This window comes from Dasypus novemcinctus, chromosome 12, assembly GCF_030445035.2.
Source record: "Dasypus novemcinctus isolate mDasNov1 chromosome 12, mDasNov1.1.hap2, whole genome shotgun sequence".
NCBI lineage: Eukaryota > Metazoa > Chordata > Mammalia > Cingulata > Dasypodidae > Dasypus > Dasypus novemcinctus.
The window spans coordinates 96,841,829-96,869,733 of NC_080684.1; the positions used below are offsets into that span (position 1 = coordinate 96,841,829).

A 27,905-nucleotide genomic window follows, 5' to 3' on the forward strand; every position below is an offset into this window, starting at 1 on the left:
TCAGATTTCTGCCTTTATTGTTAGCACTTTCTCTGAGAGGAGGGAACCTGTTTGGTGTTGTATCTAGTATTTTGACCCCTTGGATTTTTTTTCTCCAAACTTCTCCTCCAGCGCTTTCTGCAAGTTCATGTTCATAGCGTTTTTCTGGTGCCACCGTCCTGCAGAGAGAAGGGGAAACAGCCACAGAGATCACCCAGAGCGCCTCTGAGGTGCCCAGACCCCAGTGGAGACCCATAATTTTCTAGGCCCACCCTAAGGCTCTATCTCGTGCTCTGGATTTTCTCTCGGACCTTGGGGCCAACACACCCCACCCATGTTGGAGAGTGGCCACCTCCATCACCACCATCTTCCCACCTACCCAGATCATCCGTCTTCCTGCCGTGCCAATGTTCTATGTCCCTCACTGATCTCTCAATCACGTCTGGGGTGTAGGAGGCCTTCATGAGGCTCACTGTCTCCTCAGGAGCCCCTGCGGAACCCCACAAAGAAATCCCCAGGTGCCCCAAGTCAATGGAGGTCGAATACTCTATGGTTTATACTTGGATATTAATTTCCCCTATGGACAGTAGAGTTTAGAAGGACAAGAAATGGATAGATTTCAGAATAAGGCAGGCCCAGGTTCAAACCTAGCTTGTTATATATGGGCCATGACTTCAGACGTCTCTGAGCTTCAGTTTCTTTACCTATAGGAAGGAATAAAATTTTCCTACAAGGTTGGGAAGATTGATTTATTGGAATCTCCTGGGGAATCTAGCATGTGGCAATTAATTCATATACATATTTTCAGAGAGGGATATCATATATTAATAAAAAGATCAATTCATCAAGAAGATATAACAATCATAATTATATATGCATCTAAGAGTAGAGCCCCCAAAATATGAAGCAAATATTAACAGATTTGAAGGGAGAAATAGGTGGTTTTATATGAACAGTAGGAAATTTCAAAATACCACTTTCAAAAATGGATAGACCCTCTCAATTTAGAGGTGGAATGGATATTGCCATTCCAGGGTCCACAGGATGGATATAATAAGGATTGGCGTGGACTTGTTGGTACTCTGCTATAGAACTGCTGTGACTCTAGCAATGGAAGTAATTGTATCATTGACATGGAGATGGTGGTTATGGGCACTGCTGAGGGCAGGGAAAGGGAGGGAGAGGTGTGATGTGGGGCATTTTCGGGACTTGGAGTTGTCCTGAATGATATTGCAGGGAAAGATGCAGGACACTGTATATTCTGCCATAACGCACTGGATGGACTGGGGGAGAGTGTGAACTACAATGTAAACTATGGTCCATGCAGTGTGGCAGTGCTCCAGGGTGTATTCACCAAATGCAATGAATGTGCCTTACTGATGAAAGGGGATGTTGATGAGGGAGGAGAGGGCATGGGGGGGCGGGGCGGGGAGTGGGGTATGTCGGAGTCTCTTATGTTTTTTAACGTAACATTTTTGTGATCTATTTATCTTTTTTTTAAAAAAAGACAAATTTTTAAAAATAAATAGTAAAAAAAAAATGGATAGACATCTAGACAGAAGATAAGTAAATAGAGGACTTGAACAATATTATAAACCAACTAGACCTAACAGTCATATACACAGCACTTCACCCAGCGAAGCGGGATACGCATTCTTCTCAAGTGCACTTGAATCATTCTCCAGAAGAGACCATACTTTGGGTCACAAAATAAGTCCCAAATTTAAAAGGATTGAAATCATACAAAGTAACTTCTCCAACTGCAGTGGAATGAAGGTAGAAATTAATCACAAAGGGAGGACAGAAAAATTGACAAATATGTGGAAATTAAGCAATATACTCTTAAACTACCAATGAGCCAAAGAAGAAATAAAAAAGGAAATAGGAGGGAAACGGATGTGGCTCAACTGATAGAGCATCCGCCTACCATATAGGAGGTCCAGGGTTTAGTACCCAGGGCTTCCTGGCCCATGTGGTGAGTTGCCCCACCTGTCATGCTGCTGCGAGCAAGGAGTACCGTGCCCCCCATGCAGGGGTGTCCCACATGCAAGGAGTGTGCCCCACGTGAAAAAAAAGCACAGCCCACCCAGGGGTGGCACCGCACACATGGAGAGCTGACACAGCAGGATGACACAACAAAGAGAGACACAGACTCCCGGTGCTGCCTGACAAGAATGCAAGTGGACACAGAAGGATACACAGCAAATGGTCACGAAGAGCAGACAACGGGGGTTGGGCGGGAGAGAAATAAATTTTAAATAATAATAATAATAATTTTTTTTAAAAAAAGCAAATTGGAAATAAAATTGGAATGAAGATTAAAAACACAACATACCAAAATATATAGCAAAATGTGTGGGATGTAGGAAAAGCAGTATTCAGAGGGAAATTTAAAGCTGTAAATACTTACACTAAAAAAATAAGGTCTCAAATCAGTAACCTAACCTCATACTACAGGAACTAGAAAAAGAAGAGCAAACTGAAAGGAAGACATTAGTAAAGGTTAGAGTAGGGATCAACAAAATAGAGAATAGAAAAGCAATAGAGAAAAAAAGTAATAGAGAGAATCAATGAAGCCAATTCAGTTCTTAGAAAAGATCAATAAAATTGACAAAACTTTAGCTAGACTGACAAAAAGAGAGAAGAGTGCAATAACTAAAATCAGGAAGGAAAGGGAAGCAGATGTGGCTCAGGCAACTGGGCCTACCATATAGAAGGTTGCTGGTTCGGCTCCTGATGCCTCCTAGAGAAGACAACAAGCTGGCACAATAGGCAGGCATGGTAGGCTGACACAACAAGAGACACAGGAGGAAGAAACATAAAGAGAGACACAACAAAGCAGGGGACAGAGGCTTCTGGTGCATCCTAAAGAAGACAGTGAGCTGACACAACTGGCAGGCATGAAAAGGTGACACAACAAGATGATGCAACTAGAGATGTGGGGAGGAAAAACATAATGAGAGACACAACAAACCAGGAAGGAGAGGTGGCTCGGGCAGAGGTCCTGGGTTTGGCTCCTGGGACCTCCTGAAGAAACAAGGAAGACAAACAGACAGCAAGTGAAAAACAACAAGACGATAAGGAGAAATAAATAATAAAATAAATCTTAAAAAAAAGATTTAGAAATGAAAGGGAAGATATTACTAACCACACCCACAGAAATAAAAAGGATTATAAATGATACTACAAATGCTTTTATGCCAACAAATTAGATAACCTAGAAGAAATGGATGAAGTCTTAGAAACACACAAATTACACTGATTCAAGAAGAAATAGAAGACTTCAATAGACCAATAACAGGTAGAGATTGGATCAATAATCAAAACAAACAAACAAACAAAAAAACACCAAATAAAACTCTCACAAAGAAAATTCTAGGATCAGATAGCTGTACTGGTGAATCCTTACTAAACATTTAAAAAATTAACACCAATCCTACTTGAACTTTTCCAGACAACTGGAGAGGAGGGAACACTTCCTAATGCATTTTATGAGGTCAGCATTACCCTAATACCAAAGTCAGACAAAGATATCTGAGAAAAGAAAATTACAGACCAACATCCCTTTTGGGTATAGATGCAAAAATACTCAAAATACTAACAAACCAAACCTAACAGCACATTAAAAGGATTGTACACCATAAACAAATGGATTTATCCCAGGAATGCCAGGCAGTTCAACTGAAGAAAGTTAATGTAATATACCACTTTAATAGAAGGGGAAAAAAACACACAACCATCTCAATTTATAAGGAAAGACATTGACAAAATCCAGTGCCCCTTTTTGATAAAAATACTCAAAAAACTAGGAATTGAAAGAAACTTCTCAACATGATAAAGGGCATATATGTAAAACCCACAGCTAACATCCTCAATGGTGAAAGACTGATCTCTTTACTCCTAAATCAGGAACAAGACCAGGATACCTACTTTCATCAACGCTATTCAACATTGTACTGTATGTTCTAGCCAGAGCAATTAGGCAAGAAGTAAAAGGCATTCAAATTGGAAAGAAAGAAGTAAAACTTTCCCTATTCATAGATGACATGATCCTATATAGAGAAAATCCCAAAGAATCGACAAGAAAACTACTAGTGCTAATAAATTCAGCAAAGTGGCAAGGCACAAGATCAACATACAAAAATCAGTGGTGTTTCTATACACCTGCAATAATCAGTCTGAAAAGGATATCGAGAAAACAATTTCATTTACAATAGTAATTAAAAGAATAAAATATCTAGGAATAAATCTAACCAAGGATATAAAAGACTTGTACATGGAAAACTATAAAGCATGCAAAAAGGAATGAAAGAAAACCTAAATAAATGGATAGACCTTCCATGTTCATGGACTGGATGACCAAATATTAAGATGTCAATACTACCCAAAGCAATTTACATATACAACACAATCCCAATCAAAATTCCAACTGCCTCCTTCACAAAACTGGAAAAGACAATCATCAAATTCATGTGGAAGGGAATGGGGCCCAGAATAGCTAAAACCATCTGTGGCTATTTGAGATTACTTATGAACCCCCAAAAAGATAAGGATTATGCTTGTAAACTGATCTGTTCCTCTGGGCATGAGACCTTTTGATTTTATTAGATTCAGCTGAGATGTCTTTGATTAAATTATGTCAAGATTAGGACTTTGATTTGACCACGTCAGTAGGGTACAGCTCAGGTTAAGTTCCTGCCCCCTTGGTGTCTCAAGAAGACACACAGAAGACACAGGGAAGAGAGATAGCTCCATAGACATGGCAGAGGAGACAACTTTGATCCTGGAGCACCAGGAAGAGATGACAGAAAGAAACAAGCCCTATCCTAGCCTGTAGCTGATAGAGAGGAAGACTGAATCCTCACAGAGATCAGCAACCATCTTGCTTCAACACGTGGTGCAGCAGTTTGATATTATTGATGAATTCCAAAAAGAAAGATTGGATTATGTTTGTAAACTGATCTTTTCCTCTGGGCATATTAGATTATATTGAATTCATAGGTTTACTTGATTAAGTAATTATGTGCCAGTAGGGTGTTGAGTTCCCACCCACCAAAGGGTGGGCACTCACAGATAAAAGGGATGGCAAAGGACAGAGAGTCAGGGGTTCTTAATGTTGGAGTTTGATGCTGGTTTTAAGCTGGAGCTCCAGGGAAAGAGGCAAAGCCTAGAGAGCCTCATAGTCTACAGCTAACCTTGTGGAGAAAACAGAGGTGCTGAGCCCAGAGGAACCCAGGAAGCCTGAAACCTCACAGACATCAGCAGCCATCTTGCTCCAAAATAGATTTTGGTGAGGGAAGTAACTTATGCTTTATGGTCTGGTATCTGTAAGCTCCTACTCCAAATAAATACCTTTTATAAAAATGAACCAACTTCTGGTATTTTTCATCAGCATCCCTTTGGCTGACTAATAAATGTGGCAACTGAATTTGGTGAGAAAGGAACCTTTCTTTTACCCCAAATTAATGCCCTTTATATAAGCCAGCAGATTCTGGTACTTTGCATCAGCACCCCTTAGGCTGTATAATACAGAATTTGGTACCAGGAGTGGGGTAGTCTGATGCAACTACCAAAAATGCTGGAATGGTTTTATAAATGGGTAAGGAGTATTTTTTGGAGGAATTGTGAGACGCTTGATAGAAATTGCTTTGAAGAGACTGTTGGTAGGAATACAGACACTAAAGAGACTTTTGATGAAGACTTAGAAAGAGGAAATGAAACTACTATTGGAAACTGGAGGAAAGGTGATCCATGCATTAAAGTTGCAGATAACTCAGCAAGATTGACTCGATGTTATATGGAAGGCAGAATTTGAACATAATGAGCTTTTTAGTCAAGGAGATTTCCAAACTAAATATGGAAAATGTAGTCTGGCTTCTCCTTGCAGCTTATAGCAAAATGTTAGAGGAAAGAGATAAATTGATAACAGAATTGTTGGGGACAAAGAAACCAGAAACTGATTCCAGAAATTCCACACCTCTGGAAATCAAGCCCCCAGATGATAGTGACCCATTTGAGGAAGTAACTAAACTTGGAACTTTTAAGTCAGAATTGAAAATGCGATTATTCAGAAAAGACTTGTGGTAAGTCTTACTGTTGGATGGCTTGGATCCCTACTTCCTGCGTGTTAAACCAACAAGCTTTTTGAGAGAGCATACGAACATAACCACTGTCATCCTGGACTAAAAGGGACATGGAGGGGAGAGATCGAAGGGAAAACAGCTTTAAGCGGAAAACCATGGAAGCTGAGGTCTGGAATTAAGACTTCTGTTTGGGCCAAGAGAATTTAGAGTTCAGAAATAAACTATTGTATCTATGACTACAGATTTTTGACAAGGGCGTGAAGTCTAGTCAATGGGGAAAGAATAGTCTCAAATGGCCCTGGGAAAATTGGATAATCACATGCAAAAGAATGAAGTTAGGCCCCTACCTCACATCAAAGACAAAAAATCAGCTCAAAATGGATCAACAACCTAAATATAAAAATTAAGACTATGAAACTCCTACAAGAAAATAGGACAGCATCTTCAGGAACTTCTGTGAGGCAATGGAGTCTCAGACTTTACACAAAAAGCATGAGCAACAAAAGGAAATATAGACAAATATAGACAAATTGGACCTCATCAATATTTAAAACTTTTGTGCATCAAATGACAATATCGAGAATGTGAAAAGATGACCTACATAATGGGAGAAAATATTTGGGAAACCATATATCTGATAAGGGTTCACTGTCTATAATACATAAGTAACTGTTGTAATTCAGTAGCAAAAAGGCAAACAAAGAAGTTAATAAATGGGTAGAAGACTTAAGTAGATATTTCTCCATGGATGATATATAAATGTCCAATAAGCATATGAAAAGATGCTCAATATCATTAGCCATTAGGGAAATGCAAATCAAAACCATGAGATACCATTTAACACTCACTAGAATGGCTTTTTTTTTTTTTTAAATAAAAGGAACATGTGTTGGCAAGGATGCAGAGAAATAGGAACCTTCATGCATTGTTGGTGGAATCTAAACTGTGCAGCCACTGTGGGAAAAGTTTGGCTTTGCCTCAGAAAGTTCAGTATAGACTTGCCATGTTAACCTGGCAATCCCACTTCTAGATACATACCCAAAATAATTGAAAGCAAGGGCTCAGGAACATATCTATACCCCAAGAGCATTATTCACAACAGCCAAAAGGTGGAAACAACACAACTGCCCAATAACAGATAAATGTGTAAACAAAATATGATATATATCCAAAATGAAATATTACAGGCATGAAAAAGAATGAAGTTCTGATACATTCTACCACCTGAATGAATGAACCTTGAAGATATCAGATTAAGTGAAATAAACCAGACACAAAAGGTCAAATGTTGTATGACCTCACTTATGTGAAATAACTAGAATATTTTAATTCTTAGAGACTGAAAATAGATTATAGGATACCAGGGATAGGGTGCTGGGGTGGAGTGGGGAATAAATACTTAATGGGTACAGAGTTTGGGGTGATAGAAAAGTTTTGGTAATGGCAGCACAACATTGTGAATGTAGTTAACACTAATGAGCTGTATACTTGTATAATTGTATACTTGGAAGTGGTTAAACTGAGAAACTTTATATTTTATATATGTTACCACGATAACTCAAAAAAACAGATGTGCTTTAAGAAACATTATATCTGTTTCTTAAGAGGAAATAAGTCACCATGATCAAGAGTCAGCAAAAACACCAGAGGATGAAATCCCAAAAGACTCCAATTATTTAAATGACAAGAAACAGAATATAATGTAAGTATATTTAATGTTTGAAGCCATGAAAGGAAGGAAAAAATACATAAGGAATAGGAAATTATCCAGAAAGAACCAACAGATTAGTAAAAGAAATAAAAGGTAAGCTCCATGAATGGTCAGCTACCTAGTATTTGCTTGAATATAATCTAGGAAAAGAGGGGATGGGTGGGTGGGAGAGTAGATGAAGCATGATTAGCTATATATTGATAATTGTTGGAGCTGGGTGATATGCACAACATCTATTTATTAAACTGTTTTATCTACTTTTCCATTAGTTTTTAAATTGTCATTATAAGAGTTTAAAAACAGATTCAATGGATAAGTAAAATAGATAAGATACATCTGAGAGAAAACAGCAACCTGGAAGATTTATCTAAAGAAATTTACTAGAATGCAGCACAAAGTGGGGGAAAGGTGTGGAAAATATGAAGGAGATTTAAAATGCCAGTTAAATGAGAAGGTCTAACATATGTCTGATTGGAGTTCCTAAAAGAGAGAGTGGAGGAAATGAAAATGAGGCAATATTTGAAAAGAAAAGGGCTGGAATACTCCCAGAATTGTTGAAAGACGTGAATCCTTAGATTCCAAGAAATCGTAATAAACACCAATCAGGATAAGTAAAAAGAAGTCCTTACCTAGGCACCTGCAAGGCAAATGTAGACCACCAGAGGCAAAGAAATGTGAAAAACAGCCATAGAGGAAAAACAGCATACTTAGAAAGAATAACAATTACTTTGAATTTAACCATCTAAACCAGAGGAAAGTGAATCAATATCATCAAAGTACTCTTAGGAAACAATTGACTTCCTGGAACTGTTTACAGTATAACTGTTTTCCAAGAATGAGAACAAAATAAAGAATTTTCTGACAAACAGAACCTAAAATTTACCAACAACAGAACCTCACTAAGACAACTTTTAAATGCACTTCAGGAAGAATACATCTTCCTGAGATCCAAGAAGGAATGGTAGGCAAAGAAAATGGAAATAAAGTAAATCTAAATATACATCAATTGTAAGAACAATGCCAATGTCTAATTTATGGGGTAAAATCATGATGCGCATGATGATAGCTGTTTTTGAAGATGCGCTACGTGCTAACCACAGGAACTTTACATGAATTTCCCAAGACCCCTAAGAAGTAGGTACAAATATTATTCCCATTTTACTGTCGAAGACACTGGAGCCCAGAGAAGTTAAGTAAGTTAACTTCTTAAATAACTAAAGTGACTCAGCTGGCAAGTGAAATATCTAGAACTCAAACCCAAACCAAGTAGCTCCAGACTCCACAGTTTAATTACTTTGCTTATGCAGAATTAAAATTCTTTAAAGCTGAGATGGAGGATGGTAATTGAAGTTGGAGCCTTCTAAGGTCCTTAGATTGTTCAGAAAAACCGAAATACCTTGGTTAACATGAGAATTTTTAACTATGTGTGTTACGATGTAAAGAATCATAAAAGAATAGGAAGAGTTGGGAAAACCAAAAATTAGATTGAGGAAAAAAAGGAAGCTTAATCAAATTTTAAAAAAGCAGCATAGAAGAAAACACAAATAGGAAACAGAAACATATCAGTATATAGTATAAATGCCATTGATTAAAAGGCAGATCAGACTATATTAAAAAATTTTCCAGATTAAGTATTATTTAAATAAACATAGTCAAAGTAAAAGGATACAGAGGGTAAATGTGGAAGGATAGAAAAAGATGGAACAAGCAAATATTAACCAAAAGCAATCTAGTCCAGCTGTAATGATATCAGGTAAGACAGAAATAAAGGGACAAGTACTCTGAAAAACAAAAACAACTTGAATTCATTTGGGTAATATAATTCTAAACTTGCTGAATTGAAAGAATCTCAAAATAGATAAAGCAAAAATTGAAAGAACTACAAGGAGGAATTTACAAATTCTCTATAACAGGAAACATGATACATCTTTTAGTAATTAATAGATCAAGCAAAGATTATTAAATAAGGAATTAGAAGATTTGTACAGAAACAATTAATAAGCGTGATCTATTGGACAAACATAGACCCCCAACCCCAGCCATCTGCTGGACTACAAAGCAAATCTTAGCAATTTCAAGGACTGAAAACTTTACAGACTGTGTCCTCTAATAACCATGCTGTCAAGCTAGAAATCAATTTTTAAAGCAATTTTTATTGTCATTGGTATTTATGGCTTTAAATGTTTATGTAACAGGATGTTAAGAGTTTTGACCAAGGCAGTAATGCATGAAAGAGATCAGATATCAAAGTGAGCTGTAAGGCAGACTCCTCCAAAGGGAAATTTAAAATAAGTATCTAAAAACCTGAGAAAGAACTTTCCCACATTGAGGGTTTAAAAAGGTCAAGTTTGGGGAAACTAGCCAAGATGCTTTAAAAGGATTTCTTTGTTTTGTTTTTTATGTGCTGAGTCCATCCTCCCCAGAGTGAAGGTGCCTCTCACATTAAACCAAATTAGAGGGAGTGTAATGGGGTCACCTGAGGAGCTTGGTAGCTCTCTCTGGGAGTTGGGGACCAAAGCTTGTAGCAGAAAGCTACTGACCTGAGATGACAGGACACAGAGAGAATACAAACCAGCCAGATGTCCACAAGCAAGGAGAAGAGTACAGGGACGTTTCTCGTAGACCAGATGCCAGCTGGGTCACTAGAGGGCCAGCCTAGAGTCTTTTAAATCCTACCAAGACTTTCTAGAGGGCCAGCGGAATGCCACCAGAGAGAACCCATGAGGAGCACAACACCCAAAACCAGGGTGCGCGAGAGATTTGGCAGCAAGAAGGAAAATGCATCGCCTGCAGGGTAGAAAGTACAGTAGAAAGTTCCCAGCAGAGGGTTCTGCAGAACCCACAGAAGTGTCCCTGAGGAAAACACCTGCCAAGCCAGGTAGCACAAAGCCATTTTAAGACAAAGGCAGTCATGGGGACACTCTTGCCTCCCTTAGCACCCCTCCTTCCCCCACCTTGGACAAGGGGTGTGAAACAGCGGTAAGTGAAAGGGGGAGGGGAGGAGTTAAAAAGACACCCCCTTCCCAGTGGAAGACCTCGCCTGCTGTGGCCCAGGCCTGGGGGGTAAGGGGGGAGTGATAGCTAAAATACTGGGCTGGGGACATTTCAGTTGCCAACTTGAAACTTAAGTACCTTAAAGTAGCCATAGAACTTGTCTTCTCCCTCTTCCCTTCTCCTCCTTTTATTTCAACAAATGGCGAGCAGAAAATCATAGGGGCCATATATAATTTCAACCAGGGACAGGACAGCCCCACCGCCACTGAGCAGGCTTAAAAGACCTACTGAGATAAAAATAATAAAAGTGGCTTGTATAACATCTCCTGAGTCCTACCTATTCATCTAATACCTGTTTCAGAAAAGAATAAAGGCTAGAAATTAATGAAGTGAGCATCCAATTGGGCATGTCAGAGAAAGTACAGAATGAACCCAAATAAAGTAAAAAGGAGAAAATACAGATGAAAAATCTTTTGGAAGATTTGGTGTAAAATGAAAAAGCAACAAAGTATGAGCAAACAGTGTTAGGAAAGAAAGGAGAACTATAACCACAGACCCAGCCAGGATTTTAAAAAACAAAATGTTAGGAACAATGTTACATCAATAAATTAGAAAGTTAAAATGAAATTAGGCATTTTTATAAACATCACGAATGACTTCAAAATGCTAGAAAACATGAATTAGATCCAGTTTGTATTTTTATGAGAGATTCTACAAATATTCAAAAAACAGCTAATTCCTACTTTGTCTTATTTTCCAGATCATAAAAAGAGGTAATATTTTCCAATTCATGTCAGGAGATTATTAGTGCAGCAGACAAAATACAGCAATGAATGAAAAAGATCATAGAAAATGGCCGTGTTAAGACTCCAAGTACTGATAGAAGGATTATAGGTTTATAGATGTGTGTGAAAAATGTCTGGGCAAGGTAGAACCAGCAAGATGGTGGCAGAGTAAGGAGCTCCTAGAGTCAGCTCCTGCTACGGAGCAGTTAGTAAACACCCAGAGCCCTCTGGAGCTAGCTGAAGCACCTCTTTGGGGCTCTAGGAGGCCAGAAAAGCATCCTGCAACATCTTTGAAGGAATGGAAGGAGGAGAATGCCCATCTGCCGAGAAGACTTGTAAGTAGAGTTCTCCATGCCATGGAGGCCAGGGCCCATCCTTCACTGGAGGCACAAGCCGCTTTGGGAGCTGTTCCATGGCTGGAATTGAAAACTCCACTTCCCAAAAACAGACAGTTGGGCACCAACTTCACCTAAGCTGATGAGTACATTCAGTGGGCTAAAGTAAAACCCTGAGAACAGCTAAAGTTTGAGCCTGTCCAAGTAGAAAGAGGCTGGGAGCCGCCATCTTAACTCTGCACTTGGCACGAGGGGAAGCGGGGTGGACTGAGAATCCCAGTGCTGGTGGGGACCGGCTTCTTCCCATCCAGATCAGATTGCAGCTCAGGGCTAGGCCCTAGTGCCACCTCTGACAGGGAGGAAGCTGCAGAGACCAGTGATCATCCTACTCTGGAGGCATGAGCCACCCCAGGAGCTGTTCTGTGGCTGGAATTGGAAGCTCCATTTCCCAAAAACAGGGGAGGAGGAGATGGTTGGCTGCCAAAGTTGGCTACTGATTGGTAGACGCAACTGGCTAAGATATAACCCTGGGAACAGCTGGGGTGTGAATCTGCCCAAGTCTGAAAGAGGCTGGTGGCTGCCATTTTGACTCTGCCCCCAGCCTGAGGGGAAGCTGGACTGACTGAAAATCATGGTGACTGTAGAAACTGGTTCTTTCACCCAGATCGGCCTGTAGCCCTAGCCTCTGCGAGGGAGGAGGCTGGTGCCCCCCCACCCCTCAGACACACACCAGCCTATCCTGGTAACTGCAGGTAACTTTGGCTGACACAGTCTGAAAATCGGAAGTCTGCTGGAGCAACTGTGGTCATCTTGGACCCGTACTGCATAGATTGCTGCCCACGCCTGCAGATCCATCCACCCCCCAGGCAGGGGAGAAAGGGGCATGAAGCTTCATCAGTCTCTCTGGGCAACTATAGTCTAGGCCTGCATGACTTGGATTATTCCACACAGCTGTGATTCTGTCCCTACCCCTGGCAAAGGAGAAAGTTGGAAGAAACTTCATTGGTCTCTGGTGCAATGAGGGCAGCTTGAGCCTCCACAGCTTACAGCACCAGCTACATGCTTGACTTCTACTGCACAACCAGCAAGGGAGAAAGGGCAGGAAGCCCTAAACTAAAGAGAAAAACTGTACCCAGAATAAATACTCTAGTAAGTCAGATGCCAAGACACCAACCAAAAATTACAATCCATGCCAAGAAACAGGAAGCTATGGCCCAGTTAAAGGAACAAGGTAAGCCTCCAGATGACATAAAGGAGTTGAGACAACTAATCATAAATGTTCAAACAAATCTTCTTAATAAATTCAATGAGATGGCTGAAGAGATTAAGGATAGTAAGAAGACACTAGATGAGCACAAAGAAGAATTCAAAAGCATACATAGAAAAATAGCAGATCTTATGGGAATGAAAAGTACAATAAATGAAATTTTAAAAACATTGGAATCATAAATTAGCAGATTTGAGGAGGCAGAGGAAAGGATTGGTGAGCTTAAAGAAATGACCTCTGAAAGTGAACATACAAAAGAACAGATGAAGAATGGAAAAAATTGAACAAAGTCTCAGGGAACTAAATGACAGCAAAAGGCATGCAAACATACATGTCATGGTTATCCCAGAAGGAGAAGAGAAGGGAAAAGGGGCAGAAGGAATATTTGAAGAAATACTGGTAGAAAATTTACCAACCCTGTTGAAGGACATAGATATCCATGTCCAACAAGCACAACGTACTACCACCTGAAAAAATCCAAATAGACCAACTTCAAGACACATACTTATCTGAATGTCAAATGCCAAAGACAAAGAGAGAATTCTGAGAACAGCAAGAGAAAAGCAACACATAACATATAAGGGATATCCAATAAGATCAAGAGCTGATTTCTCACCAGAAACCATGGAGGCAGGAAGACAGTGGTATATTTAAGATACTACAAGAGAAGAACTTTCAGCCAAGAATCTTATATCCAGCAAGACCGTCTTTCAAAAATGAGGATGAGATTAGAATATTCACAGATAAACAGAAACTGAGAGAATTTCTAAGGAAGAGACCAGATTTTCAGGAAATACTAAAAGATGTGCCAGAGCCTGAAAAGAAAAGACAGGAGAGAGGGGCCTGGAAGAGAGTCTAGAAATAAGGAGTATTTCAATAAAAGTAACTAAAAGTGTAAAAAGTGTGACAAAAATAAAATCAGAGCTAAAACTTAAATAGTCAGGTATAATCTTAACCAACAATGTAAAGCACTTGTATTCAGAAAACTGCAACTCAATGTTCAAAGAAATCAAAAAAGCCCTAAATAACTAGAGGAACATTCTATGCACATGGATTGGAAGACTATGTATCATTAAGATGTCAATTCTACTCAAATTGATATACAGATTCAATGCAATCCCAATAAAAATTCCACCAGCATTAAAAAAAAAAATTGAAAACATGATCATCAAATTTATTTGGAAGGGTAAGGATTCCTGAATAGCCAGAAACATCATAAAAAGGAAAAGTGAACCCTCATCTCCAGACTTTAAATCGTATTACCTAGCTATAGTGGTAAAAACAGCATGGTACTGGCCTAAAGACAGACACATAGACCAATGGAACCAAACTGATGGTTCAGAAACAGACCCTCACATGTATGGTCAAGTGATTTTTGACCTGCCTGTCAAACTCACACAGCTCGGACAGAACAATCCATTCAACAAATGGTACTGAAAGAATTGTACATCAATAGCCGAAAGAAGGAAAGAGGATCCCTATCTCACATCTTATCCAAAAATTAACTCAAAATGGACCAAAAACCTAAAAATAAAAGCAAGAAGAAATTTTGGGGAAATATCTTCAAGAACTGTTGATAGGAGGTGGATTCTTAAAGGAGATAAGAGTAAGAGGAGGACTGAGTAGACTACTGATATTTAATGTATGTAGACGTTTTAATTAGCTTTACTGTAAAAATGTGGCAATGTATAGAGTGGCTGGTAACACAGTGAGTAATGGCTAGTTCATAAATGGGGATGTGCCTGAAAATGGTAGTCTAGGTATGTAAATGCCAGTTGACAGAATGCTAGAGAATAATCTAGGAACTGAACAGCACAGTAAACCACGAGGTGGATGAGAATTGTGGTTGATGGTACAGATGCAATAGTGTCCTTTGTGAGCTAGAGCAAATGTACATCACTACTGCAGGGTGTGTGATGTGAAGAAGCATGGGAAACATATAGCTGGAGTGACCTATGGACTGGGGTTAGTAGTAATATAATATTCTTGCATCTATGCAAAAGATGTGCTGTGTTGATAATGAGGCAGTATGGAAAATGTGAGCCAAATGTACACTATGGACATGATAACAATCAGATGATATTATCTGTAGCATATGTTCCATCACAGAGTGGTGTGTTGATGGAGGGGTGTTGTTTGGGAATTCTGCACATGTGCATGATTGTTTTATAAGTTTACAACTTCTGTCACAAAAATTATACTTAAAAAATAATAATAGGGTGGGTTGGGGGGAAAACACACCAAATGTAAGATAAGGATAAGATTTTGACAACATTCTTTCATAATTTGTAACAAACGTCTCACGACAATGAAGATATTGGTGGAGGGTTGATGTATGGGACCCCTGTATGATGTTATTCATGTTTGCTTTGTAAGTTCACAACTTTTACTATACACTTAATTGTTTATATATGTTCATATAGAAATGATATAAAGATAATAATAGGGTTGGTTGGGGGAAAACATTTTGATTAATAGTAATATTTTGACAATGCTCTTTAATCATTAGTTAAAATGATTTAACAACAATGCAAGTTTTTGGTGGTAGGGTGAGTTATGAGTCCTGTGTGATGTTATATATGTTTGTTTTGTAGGTTCACAACTATTATTATACACTTATTGTTTATGTATGTTTTGTATGAGTGATCTACTTCAATAAATTAATTTTAAAAATAAATAAATACATGAGCAAAAAAAATGTATGGGAAAGAACAGAATTAAAAGTCCAGAAACAAACCCACACATCTATGGCCAATTGATTTTTAGTAGGGTGCTAGGTACATTCAATAGGAAAAGAATAGTCTCTTCAGCAAATGGTGCTGGGGAAATTGGATATCCACATGCAAAAGAATGAAGTCAAACCTCTACCTCACAAATATATAAAATGGGATTAAGGACCTAAATATAAGAGCAAAAACTACAAAACTTAGATGATAATAGGGCAAATCTTCATGACCTGGATTCAGTAATAAAGTCTTAGATATGACACCAAAAGCATGAGCAAAAAAGGATAAGTTCAACTTCATCAAAATTAAAAAATGTTTGTTCATCGTGGGACACTATCAAGAAAAGCGAAAACAGAGAATGGAGAAAATAGTTGCAAACCATATATCAGATAAAAAGCTTAATATCCAGAATAATAAAGATCTTTTACAAAGCAATAACAAAAAGACAAATAACCCAATTTTTAAAAATGGGCACAGGATCCGAATACACACTTTTCCAAAAAATATATACATACGGCCAATAAGTGCACAGAAAGATGCTCAACACCGTTAGCCATATGGGAAATGCAAATTAAAACCACAGTGAGGTGCCACTTCATATCCACAAAGATGTCAATTAAAAAAAAAAGAAAGAAAATATTAAGTGTTGGCAAGGATGTGGAAAAATAGGAACCTTCATGAGTTGTTTGTGGAAATGCAAAATCGTGCTGCCACTGTGGAAAGCAACATGGTGGTTCCTTAGAACATTAAGTATAAAATTACCATATGACCAGGCAATCTTACTCTTAGGTATATGCCCAAAGAAAGTGAAAACAGGGTCTCAAACAAATGTTTGTACACAAATGTTTATCACAGCATTATCCACAGTAGCCAAAATGTGGTAACAACGTATCAACAAATGAATGGATAAACAAAATATTGGGAAACGGACTTTGGCCCAGTGGTTAGGGCGTCCCTCTACCATATGGGAGGTCCGCGGTTCAAACCCCGGGCCTCCTTGACCCGTGTGGAGCTGGCCATGCGCAGTGCTGATGCGCACAAGGAGTGCCAAGCCACGCAGGGGTGTCCCCCGCGTGGGGGAGCCCCACGCGCAGGGAGTGCGCCCGTGAGGAGAGCCGCCCAGCGTGAAAAGAAAGTGCAGCCTGCCCAGGAATGGCGCCGCCCACACTTCCCATGCCGCTGACGACAACAGAAGCGGACAAGAAACAAGATGCAGCAAATAGACACCAAGAACAGACAACCAGGGGAGGGGGGGGGGAATTAAATAAATCTTAAAAAAAAAAAAACAAAATATTGTACGTATATGCAATGAAATATTACTCATCCATAAGACAGAATGAAGTTCTGAGACCCGCTGTGACATGGAAGAACCTTGAAAACATTATACTCAGGGAAATAAACACAACACATAAGGACAAATATTGTGTGATGTCTTTTATAAGAGATGTTAGAGACAGAAAGTAGATTAGAGGTTACCAGGGAAGGCAGGAAGGGGTAGTGCATGTTTGCAGGATATGGATTGCATGTAACTAACATTTTTTAAAAGGTAAGTGCATTGTAGTGGGCTGGATGGTGGCCCCAAAAAAGATATGTCCACCTCCTAATTCCTGAATTACCTTATATGGCAAAACATGTGGGATCTTGAGAGGAGGCGCTTACCCTGGATTATGGTGGTGGGCCCTAAAAGCAATCACACGTGTCCTTATAAGAGAGACCCAGAGAGGGCGACGCCTGCAGAAGAGGCATGGGGCCCTGGAGACAGAGACCAAGGAAGGCCTGGAGCCCGCCAGAAGCTGGAAGAGGCAGGAGCATGTTCTCCCCTTAGCCCAGGAGGGGAGCAGGGCTCTGCCTCTATTACAGGCTTCTGGACTCCAGAACTATGAGAGGGTGAATTCTCTTGTTTTACGCCACTGGGTTTTGTGATAATTCATTATCGCAGCCCAAGGAAATGAGTGCAGGCAGCTTCTGGGTTAGAATGACAGATCAAAAAAGCACATCTAGGGAAACGGACTTTGGCCCAGTGGTTAGGGCGTCCGTCTACCACATGGGAGGCCCGCGGTTCAAGCCCTGGGCCTCCTTGACCCGTGTGGAGCTGGCCCATGCGCAGTGCTGATGCGCGCAAGGAGTGCTGTGCCATACAGGGGTGTCCCCCGCGTAGGGGAGCCCCACGCGCAAGGAGTGCACCCATAAGGAGAGCCGCCCAGCGTGAAGGAGGGAGCTGCCGAGGAATGGCGCCGCCCACACTTTCCGTGCCGCTCACGACAACAGAAGCGGACAAAGAAAAAAGAAACAAGACGCAGCAAAAAGACACAGAAAACAGACAACCAGGGGAGGGGAGGGGAATTAAATAAATAAAAATAAAATCTTTAAAAAAAAAAAAAAAAGCACATCTATTTTTGCTACCTCTAGAAATTCCATTGAAACTATAGTTAAAGGGATATGTATATATACACACGTAATTTGTAAATAATATAAAAGCATAACCCCACAAGGATGGGTGGAAGAGAAGAAGAGACAGTATCATATTCAAGGGAAGTGGGAAAGCAGTGGGGAAAGGTGAGACTCAAAGAGATTGAAACACAGAATCCCCCAAATCCTCAGGGACTGGCAGCACGGGGGCGCTCTGGAACTGCGGGGCGGGGGGGTGGGGAGTGGGGGGAATTGGGGACTAAAATAAGGACTGGGGGGAATCTACTTGAGAGGCAGCAGTGCCCTAATCCCCTTCCGAGTCCACAAGCTGGGGCTGCCCTCCCAACCTTTGAGAAGCCCAAAGCCTAGTGACCCGGAGAAGGAAAACCAAAGGTGTCAAGGCAGGGAAGGGCAGGCTCGCCAAGAGCGTGGGTCCTGAAGAGCCGCCCGCGGGCCTCCCTTCCCTCCGCAGCACCTGGCAGCTGGACCTTTCCTCCCAGGCGAGAGGACGGAGGGCTCTTTGGGGAGAATCTGACCAGCCCCAGTGGAAAGACTTGCTACCCTGCCCAAGGGGAACCTCCTTAACTAATACGTGACCCCGTCAACATTCCTTTTCAAACACATTTCATGGTAAAACGTTTGACTCAGGAAGGAGACAAGGACGCCCACGTCCCTGCGTGGGCCCCACTGTCCTGGACACGGCAGCTGGGACGGCTCCATCGGAAACCAAGTCAGTTGAGACAAAGATGAGAAAAGCCTGTGATGAAGGACAGGATCCGGCCCAGGCTGCCAGGGTTCAAGTCCCAACTTTGACACTTCCTCGCTGTGTGGCCTTGGGAAAGCTATTAATCCTTTCCCTGCTTCAATTTTTCTTTCTCAAAAATGGGAATTACAGCACCTACTGCATAGAGTTCTTGTGAAAATTAAAGGTGCATAGAGCAGTGCCTGGCACACATTAACATGCTATATGTAAATGCAGGCACTGGTATTCATAAGAAACCCCAATCCCAAAGAATCTACGAATCATTGAAATTAATAGAAGAGCTGAGCAAGGGTTCTGGTTACAAGATTAAGATACAAAAATAAAATTTGCATCTATTTTAGGAAAGGTAATTTTTAAAAAGAAACCATTTGCACTAAGCAGCAAGAAAATAAATCTAACAAAAAACCATACAATCTTTAAAGAAAAAAATAAAAATGTTTTTGACAGATATTGAAGGAAGACTTAAATTAATGGAGCTACATATCATATTCATAGATTGGAAAATTAATTATGAAGCTGACAACTGTCCCTAAATTAAGCTATAGATTCAACATATTTCATATCAAAATCCCAACAGTTTTTTTGTGGAAATTGACAGTGACTCTAAAATGTATATGGGAAGAGTAAAGGACCTAGAATAGCTAAGACGTTAGCTGTAGGATGGGGAGGGCTGGAGGGGATTGCCCGACCAGATATCAGGCTACTTCTAGTACCTTGGTAATTGAAAGTGGTATTAGACTAGTAGGCAGAAGAGAAAGCCTGGAAACAGAAGTGCACACATATGGAAACTTAGTGGATGACAGAGGTGCATCTTCAGGTCACTGGAGAAAAGACGGGATTATTGAATAAATCACAATGAGATGATTGATAGTCCACATAAAGGAATTAAAAAAGAAATCCCTACTTCACATCAAAAACAGAAATCAACCCCAGGTAGATTAAAGGTTTAAATGTGAAAAGCAAAACTACGTATTTTAGAAGACTACATAAAAGATTCTCTCCATGACTGAGCATGGGATAGGATTGCTTCCACCTGCCCCTCCTGGAAGCTTCTCCATCTTGGCAAACAGCAATTACCTCCCTTCAGTTACTCAGGTCAAAAACCTTGACACCAACTGCACCCCCCTTTCCCTCACGCCCCATCCATCCACTTGTGTATCCTGTCGGCGGCACCTTGCACAAGTGTCCGGAATCCTCCCACACCAGGCCTCTCCCCCCCCGCCCCGTGGACCGTCCTGCTGTCCCCCCGTCCAGCTCCCCACTCCGATCACCACCACTGTCCCTCCTGGAGTTTCGCAGTCACCTCCTCACCTCTCCCTGTTTCTGCCTCAACTCTCCTGTAGTCTTCTCCCAACCCAGCAGCCTGAGCGATCCTTCCACCTGAGGCAAACACTGTCCCTCTCCTGCTTGCCCCCCTCCATGAGTGTCCTGTCTCACCCAGAGAAAAGCCCCCACCCTGGTCTACGATCCCCTCCGTGGCCTGGCCCCTTTCCTCTCTGGTTTTGCCTGCATGCCCTCTCCCTCACCCCTGCCCAGCCAACACTCTTCTCCAGCCTCCAGCAGCGAGTGCCAAGACTGACCAGGCGGGCGGAGACAGAGAGGGATGTCCAGATGGGGCCCACTGAGGCGGGAGGGGAAGCAGGAGAGGGAGGAGGGAGAGCCCGAATTTGTCGAGGGGCGCCAGTTTCCAGACTACTGCTACTGCCAGGGCCGATTTTCAAATCCCAACAAGATGCCAACCAGCTCGGGCCAATTCCGCAGTTGGAACGAGCAGCTCCAGCACACCCCTGGCATAGACGTGTTTCTTAGACTAGATGATGGTGCGCAGATGGTTTTTCTGTTGGTTGTTTCACATTTTGCGTACACTGCCATAGCCGTTTGTATGGAGGAACTATCTTGTGTCATTGTTAGAGAAGAGGGAGGGCAGGATTCCTGAGCGCTAGGCTGGAGGAGAATCGGAGCTTTCTTCCGCCTTCCTCAGTACCACCCCTTCTCCACGCTCAAAGGAGAACCCAGAAAGGCTTCCAGTGGGTGTCTGGTTCCTCGGGTGACAGGGAGCCCAGCCAGGTGGCATGGTTTAGCCAGCCCTGGGGCACTGGGCAGTGCCTGGGTGAGCAGGGGGAAAGGACAGGGCCGGAAAGGCCCTTCTGCAAGGAGGCCCCCAGGAGGGGGGAGGTGGAGAGAAGCCCCTGCATGCTGGCCGCGACTCCCAGCTGAGCCTTCCAAAACCCCGGGAGGAGGCTCACCTCCAGGGAAAGGGAAGTGCTGGGGCTGGGCTTTGGAGGCCGAGGCAGAAGCAAAGGCTGGATTTGAATCCAGATCCGCCTCAGGCTTCCGACAGGCCTCCGGCTGTGGGGTGGCGCTGACAGCCCGCCCCCTTATCAAAGAGGACTCACTCTGCCAAGGTCAGAGCCTCCGAGCCACCCTTCTCCCAGGCTGGGCAGACGCTGGCTCTGGGGAGGAAGGACGATGGCCTGAGAGCTCCTGAGCACTCGCCGCGTGCCACAGGCCCTGCGCCTCCCTGTCATCCTCCCCATCGTACGGCGGGGTGGCGAGGCGTGGAGAGGCGCGGGGCCTTGCCCATCGACACCCGGCTAGGGGGAGGCAGGGTCCAACTCTGAGCCAGGAAGCTGGAACCGTCACGGGACCAAAGCTGCCTGGGCCCCCCCTAGGCAGGTGAAGACACCAGACGTGCCCAGGGCTGACCGCCCACTGCGAAGGAAGGACCTTCTGCCCAGGGTGGACCGGCTGGCCGAGGGGACTGTGCGCCCCCAGTACCAGGCCCAGGCCCTGGCAAAGAGGACGCCCCTAGTGGACAAGAGCATCCCTGGTGGTGTGCCCAGACCCCACGGAGGTTCAGCCGCCAAAGGCCTTCGTTGACCCACGCCTGGAGCACATGAGGCGTTCACACCTGCCCTTTGGCCTGACCTTGGAACAAGTTTGAACGCATGTTGTAGCCCAAGTCGTAGTAGTCTGAGAAGATGGAGGAGACCTGCACGGGGCTCTGGGTCCTGCTGGGCCACGAGCTGGACCGCTTCTGGCCCTCGACTTCACCAATGGCCCTTCGAGCCTGGAGGCGGGGAGGGAAGAGAAGGCATGGAAAGCGGGCTCCAGCCCCATGTCTCCCGCTCCCCACTCCCCCTGACTTAGCCTGCAGCCCTCTCCTCAAGCCCTCAGAGCCCGGGGAGCGCCACGGTCCCACCCCCAGCCCCTCCACCACTCTGTGGGCTGCCAGCATCAGGGGCAGGAATGATGTAAAACCTCCCCCACGCACTATCATGTAAGCAGGAGGAGAGGCCCTCGTGGGCGGTGCCAGTCCCACCATTTTATGTGTGCGGAGGGTGCGGCGTGCCCGTTTTCCCATCGCAGAGCCCCGGCTGGCCTCCTACGCTGGGAGCATCTCGGGTTCAGCTCTAGGCGAGGTCAGGTGGGCCGGGGCCGCAGAAGCTGCAGACCCGCTTTGGATAACGGCTCCGCGTCACTGGGCGAGTTTGGGTAAGTCATTTAGCCATGAAACGGGGAGAATAACAGACGAGCTGCTCTGTGGGAAGGGTCTCAGCCTTGCCTGGCCCAGGGCAGCTGCTCAGTGCGGTTAGGTTCCAATGGTCCCGAGGGCCCCCTCCCCACGGCCAGCCCTCCCGGGGCCTCCGTGCACCTGCTCCTCGGAGACCAGCTGGTCCACCAAGCTGCTTCCGAACTTGTGGCGGATGTTGTCGGGGATGACGCTGGCCTTCTCCCGGCTCCTGGGTGGGCCCCTGAGGTCCTGGACCGCCAAGCTGGGGCCCTCCGCAGACCCCTGGTGTGGCCGAGCCCCGTCTCGGAAGGCCCTGCTCCCCCTCGAGGAGGGCCTGGGGTCCCCCATCTTCAGGTACCCGGACTGTGGGTCCATCCCTGGAGAATGCCTGCCGACGGCCGTCGGGGGCGGAGGCCGGACCTCCTCCGGGTGCTTGAACTGCGCGGAGGCCGCGGGGCTGCGGGCGGCTCTCCGGGGCTCTGCGTCCTGCTGGCCCTCCTTGTTGCTGTTCAGGTGGGCCCTGGTCAAAGTGGTGGTGCCTGAATGGGGGAAAGAGAGACGGGGAGGGAGACCGGTGGGCAAGCTCAGCAGGTGGAGGGCAGGAAGCGGGGTAGCGAGGCGGAGGTGGGGGAGAACAGACAGACAGACACGGAGACAGCAAAGGAAATTGGCACAGAGAGAAACCAGGGGAGGGGAGGGTGGGAGTGAGAAAGAAGGGGAGAGGCAAAGGGAGAAGGTATTTCAGCCCGCCAAGCCTCCCGCCACCCAGGAGAGCAGCCACTGTCCAGTCCCAGCCTCCTTTGCTTTTGACGGTAGGGGCTGCAGCCCGAGCCTATCTGTCCAGCCTTGAGGCCCAGCCGTGTGACCCTGAGCAAGGGGTTTGACCTGTCTGTGCCTCAATGTCTCTGGCTCCATTTGATTCTTTCCTTCCCCAGGGGAAGCCGGCAGCTATGAAGGCTGCTGTTCATGGGTTTGACTAGGACCTGAGGCTGGAAAGTGCCAGAACAAGGTCAGGAGCCCTGGCTTTGGCTCCCTGTGCACCACAGCTCCCCAGTCCACACTTCCCTCCTCCCTTCTCCAGGATCCTCACCTCCTGCTCACCTCCCTGCCAGGAGCCCCTGCTGCCAGCCTGCCAGGAGGCCAGGCTGCCCTGGGGCCGCCTCCCCATTCTTTTCACCTCCCCTGGCTCTAGCCAGAAAGACCAAGGGCCCTCCATGTCTCTCTCGAAAGATCAGTAGTTTGCTTCTAATTTTGTTTGAATGTGGATCAGAGTCTGCACAAGGTTTTGTAAATTGCTGTTCAAAAGACTTAACAGTATACCTCAAGGATCTACTTATGGAGGTGGATGTAGACTCGACTTTCCCTTCACACCAGGCGGGAGGTAGCCCCTGCCCCTGGTGGACTTTCGGATGGGTCCTGTTTTCTTTTTAAAGTAGGCTGCCTCAAGCGTCAGACTTTGCTGCCCTATTGGGGTGTTTATGTAACTCTCACCAGATCCTGCTTTGCCGCCACCAAGCGGTGGTGCTCTAGGAGACCCCCTCTTGCCCATCCCGTGGGGGGCGCAGACCCTTCCTAAGGGCGGTAGGAGGTGGAGAAAGCTGAGGCCTAGGCCTGCCCACTGCCTGCTCGAATCCCCCCAGAATCACCGATGCCCCAGGGAGCTGGAAGCTGACAGCATGACCCTGTTCTCTGCCCTTGGCCTCCCCCACAAGAGGCAGAGGCAGAACCTGGTTCCCGAGCAGGCAGTTTTCCCCCACCCTGGGTTCTGCCCCAGCAAGCTGGCAGCCAAGCAGAGGGTCCCCCAGGGAGGACCAAGGCTGCCAGAGGGCTGGGCGCCGTGGGGGTGGGAGACACTGTCTTAGAAGAGTGGGGGGCAGAGAGCGGGAAGGGCTGTGCTCAGCATCCAGCTGGTCAACCAGGGCGCCTCTTCCAGCAACGGGGACGATTGAGGAGCAGCACAGGGGTGGGGTTCTCCTAGGACCCCAGAGAGTTCAGGCTCTGTACTCCTGGGCAGTGCTCCCCATTTCTTCCTGGGTCATGCTCCTGGTGTCTCTATCATCCTCGGCCTGCTCCTGGGGTATCGGAGCACTTTAATAGCAGGACTCAGAGAGCCAGTACTTTCAGGAGCCACTCCCTCAGCACCTACTGGGAGTCAGGTGCTGTGCCAGGCACTGGGGAGATGACAATGAACTAAACAGGCTGATCCCTGTCCTCTTGGAGCAAAATGTTTGTTGACTGAATGAATGATCGCCTGCACCTCTGCTCTCTTAGCCTTCAGCCTTACTGAATTTCCTTCAGCTCCACCACAGCGCCAGGCCCTTCTGGTGAACAACACTGTGCCCCCATGGACAGGGTCTGTTTGGGGGTCATAAGCCCCAGGCCTGGCACAATGGACAGGCTTATAAGTAAGCCTTTTCCTTCCTTTCGTTTCTGTCTTCAAAGAGGCAGGGCCGAGACAGAGGGTCTGGAAGCCAGAGCAAGCGTGAGGACAAGAAGGAAGGGCCTACTCCCTGCTGCCCCAGGTGCCCCCCAAGGGCCCTGGCCCACCCATCCTACCTGCTCTGTGGCCCAGCTCCATTGGCTCTTGTTCTGGAACAGATAATTCCAAGCTTAGTCCTGTAGACAAAGAAACACTCTTCACTGTCTCCGATGACACACACAGCTTCCATGAATGAGGATGAGCTGAGCGGGGAGGCCAGGGGCCATCTGCTCTGAGCAGGTCCTTCCGATCTCATGCTCTGCCACTGCGCAGACCCATGAAGCCGCTCCTACCTGTCCCACCTACCCATCGCCTCTGGCACCGCACTCCAGCTCCTGGTCCCCTGCAGGCTTTGTGCTCGCTGGAAAGCCCTTTTCAGACCCACCAGCTTTGCCTTTCTCAGGCAGCCTTGGGACCCTGGCCACTCTTTCTTCCCTCTCGTCCTCCTCCCCCAGGGGGCACATGGCTGAGGGTGCCTGGCCCCACCCTACGGCCCATACTGGTGACTCTTTGCTTTCCTGCAAATAGGATTGTGTCCCTTTTCTGGCTGGACATTCAAAGTCAAGGGGCGGAAACCAGCTTGGCCATCTTGGAGGAGAGCCAAGACTGGGAACCCACACTCCGGAGCACTGCAATGTTGCAGCAACAGGCCTTTGGGCCAAATTGGAGGGGCAGCTCTGGCATCTTGCACGTTTGTGCTCCTTTTCCCCAGGTAATCTTCTTCTCGGTCATAGTCTTTTCATTGTTTTTTGAGGAATTTTCAATATAACTTTTTTATTAGAGGTGTTGTAGGTTTAGAAGAAAAAAAAAGGAGTTATGCAAAAAAATAGAGAATTGCATATAACCTCCCTATTGTTAACACCTGTGTTAATTAGTGTGGTACCTTCCATAGCAATTCTGGAATCTAGCCAGGTAAAACGTTGGAAGTTCCCTGATTAGGGTTCAAAGCCTGGGGCAGAATTCTCCACAGCTCTCGCTCTGAATCCTGGATTCTTGCTCCTACTCTTTTTTTTTTTTTTTTTTTTTTTAAATAAAAAGGAGCCCATGTCTGCAGCTAAGTATTTTTCTCAGCCTATTTTCTGCCGGTTGTATTTTGGGGTCCAAGGTCCTCTTTCATTTTCTACGTTGTCCCTTTCACCCCAAATTGGCAATATTTCTATTGATACAGTGTTCTCAAAGACAAAGGCACACCGTTGCTGCTTGGGGCTCCCACTCTCAAGTTCCCCAGAGGCCCTATTGTTCCACTGAGAGGATACGTGGAGCACACTCAGCTCTTCAAAGGCCCATTGTGAGACTGAAACATTCTCTTATCCTTTGATCTCTCTAAGGCTTAAACAAAAGGGTGACAGTCATTGCCCCCCCCCCAACCCACTTGGCTTTATCTCTATTGCTACCGGCCAGTGACTCCTTTGTATTTCTCTTCTTTCTCATTTTGAATAGGAGTGTCTATTGCTCTCACCCTATGTATATCACACTATGGTATGTTCAGTGTTAGGGACAGGTAACAGTGTCACAGATAGATGTACAGATGGAGAACTATATTCAAGAAGCTGTACTCAAGGAACAATAACCAAGGAGCCTCATCCAGGCCTGGACCTGATCTATTCTGTGAGCTTCTAGATTTTAAGCTGATGCTGAAAGGGGATGAGACTTTTGGAGACCTTGAGGGGATGGATGCATTTTGAACATAGAAGGAATGTATATATCATTGGGGGCCAGAGGGTGGACTTTGGTAGGCAGCTCTGCCATGGGTCCCAGTGATCCCTGCCTCTTGGTAATCACACCCTTGTGTAATTCCCTCCCCTTGAGTGTGGGCTGGACCTAGTGACTTGCTTTGAACCATCAGAATACGGCAAAAGTAATGGCATGTCACTTCCAAGGACAGGTTATAAGAGACCATGACTTTAGTTTGCACTCTCTGTGGCTCTTGACAGTTCAACTGCTATTTTGGAACCCAGGTTTCAGGATGTGAGCTGCACTGTGGAGAGGTCCACAAGGCAAGGAACTGAGGAGGGCCTCTGGCCAATGGCTTGTGATGAACTGAGGCCCTCAGTCCAACAACCCATGAAGCTGAGATCCTGCCACGTGACCTTGGAATTGGGCCCTTTTCTGGTTGAACCTACTTGAGCCAACACCTGATTATGGCTTTTTGAGACGCCCTGAGATAGAGGAATCATCTAAACAGCATCTGGTTTCCTGACCCACAGAAACTGTGAGATAGTAAGTGTTATTGTTTTAATCCAGTAGTTTTGGGGAAGTGATTTGTTCTGCAGCGATAGATAACTAACACAACTCACATGTCAAGTGCTCTCACATCTAGTAGTTTAGTCTATCTTCACAAATACCCAATGAGGTGTTCTGGAAAATTATAACCCACCCTCTTTCCCAGGTAGAGAAATGTAGGCTCAGAAAGGAAAAAGGACCTCGCCGCAGGGAGGGTCTCCCAGGCCCCACGCAGTCTATGTCCTTCCAGCTAGCCTTCTGCTCCTGCCCCTGTTCCGCAGATGTGGGCCCAGATACTACACTGTCTCCAGCCACCCACCTGTGTGCCACCCACCCACAGCAGTCTCTGTCTGCCTTATAGCACCACTAGCCCAGAGAGGCCTAGACCAGCTGCAACAGAAGTTTGGACTCACTGCCAGTTTCTGACCTGAAGAGAAAGGTCCCAAGAGATGTTGATCTAGGAAGGAGGGAGGGTAGGTCCAGCTGCAGCCTGGGCACTCTTCACTCACAAGCAACTCCTGTGTCCTGGCAGACCCCTGGCCCACCTCACAAGGCCCTGCCTCACTTCTGCAATCTCTTGTACATCTGAACCACTCCGGTGTGTGCTGAAGCCAGGAGGGCAGACCTGCACTGCAGA

General features: G+C 44.9%; 1 protein-coding gene across 3 annotated transcripts; it reads right to left on the reverse strand.

Moving 5' to 3' along the window:
• Positions 1-27,905, reverse strand: CIMIP4 (ciliary microtubule inner protein 4). 3 transcript variants are annotated; one of them, XM_004456383.2, is made up of 6 exons: positions 27,696-27,900; positions 25,123-25,155; positions 22,708-23,105; positions 21,981-22,122; positions 359-469; positions 1-158 (listed from the first exon to the last, which is right to left on the reverse strand). In XM_004456383.2, the coding sequence occupies exons 2-6, from the start codon at positions 25,142-25,144 to the stop codon at positions 64-66; spliced, it is 768 nt and encodes a 255-aa protein (XP_004456440.2). In that variant the 5' UTR covers positions 25,145-25,155; positions 27,696-27,900; the 3' UTR covers positions 1-63. The 3 variants fall into 3 exon arrangements, with proteins under 3 accessions (XP_004456440.2, XP_058164746.1, XP_058164747.1); XM_058308763.2 differs by having other exon boundaries at positions 25,123-25,182; XM_058308764.2 differs by lacking the exon at positions 359-469 and having other exon boundaries at positions 25,123-25,182; positions 27,696-27,905.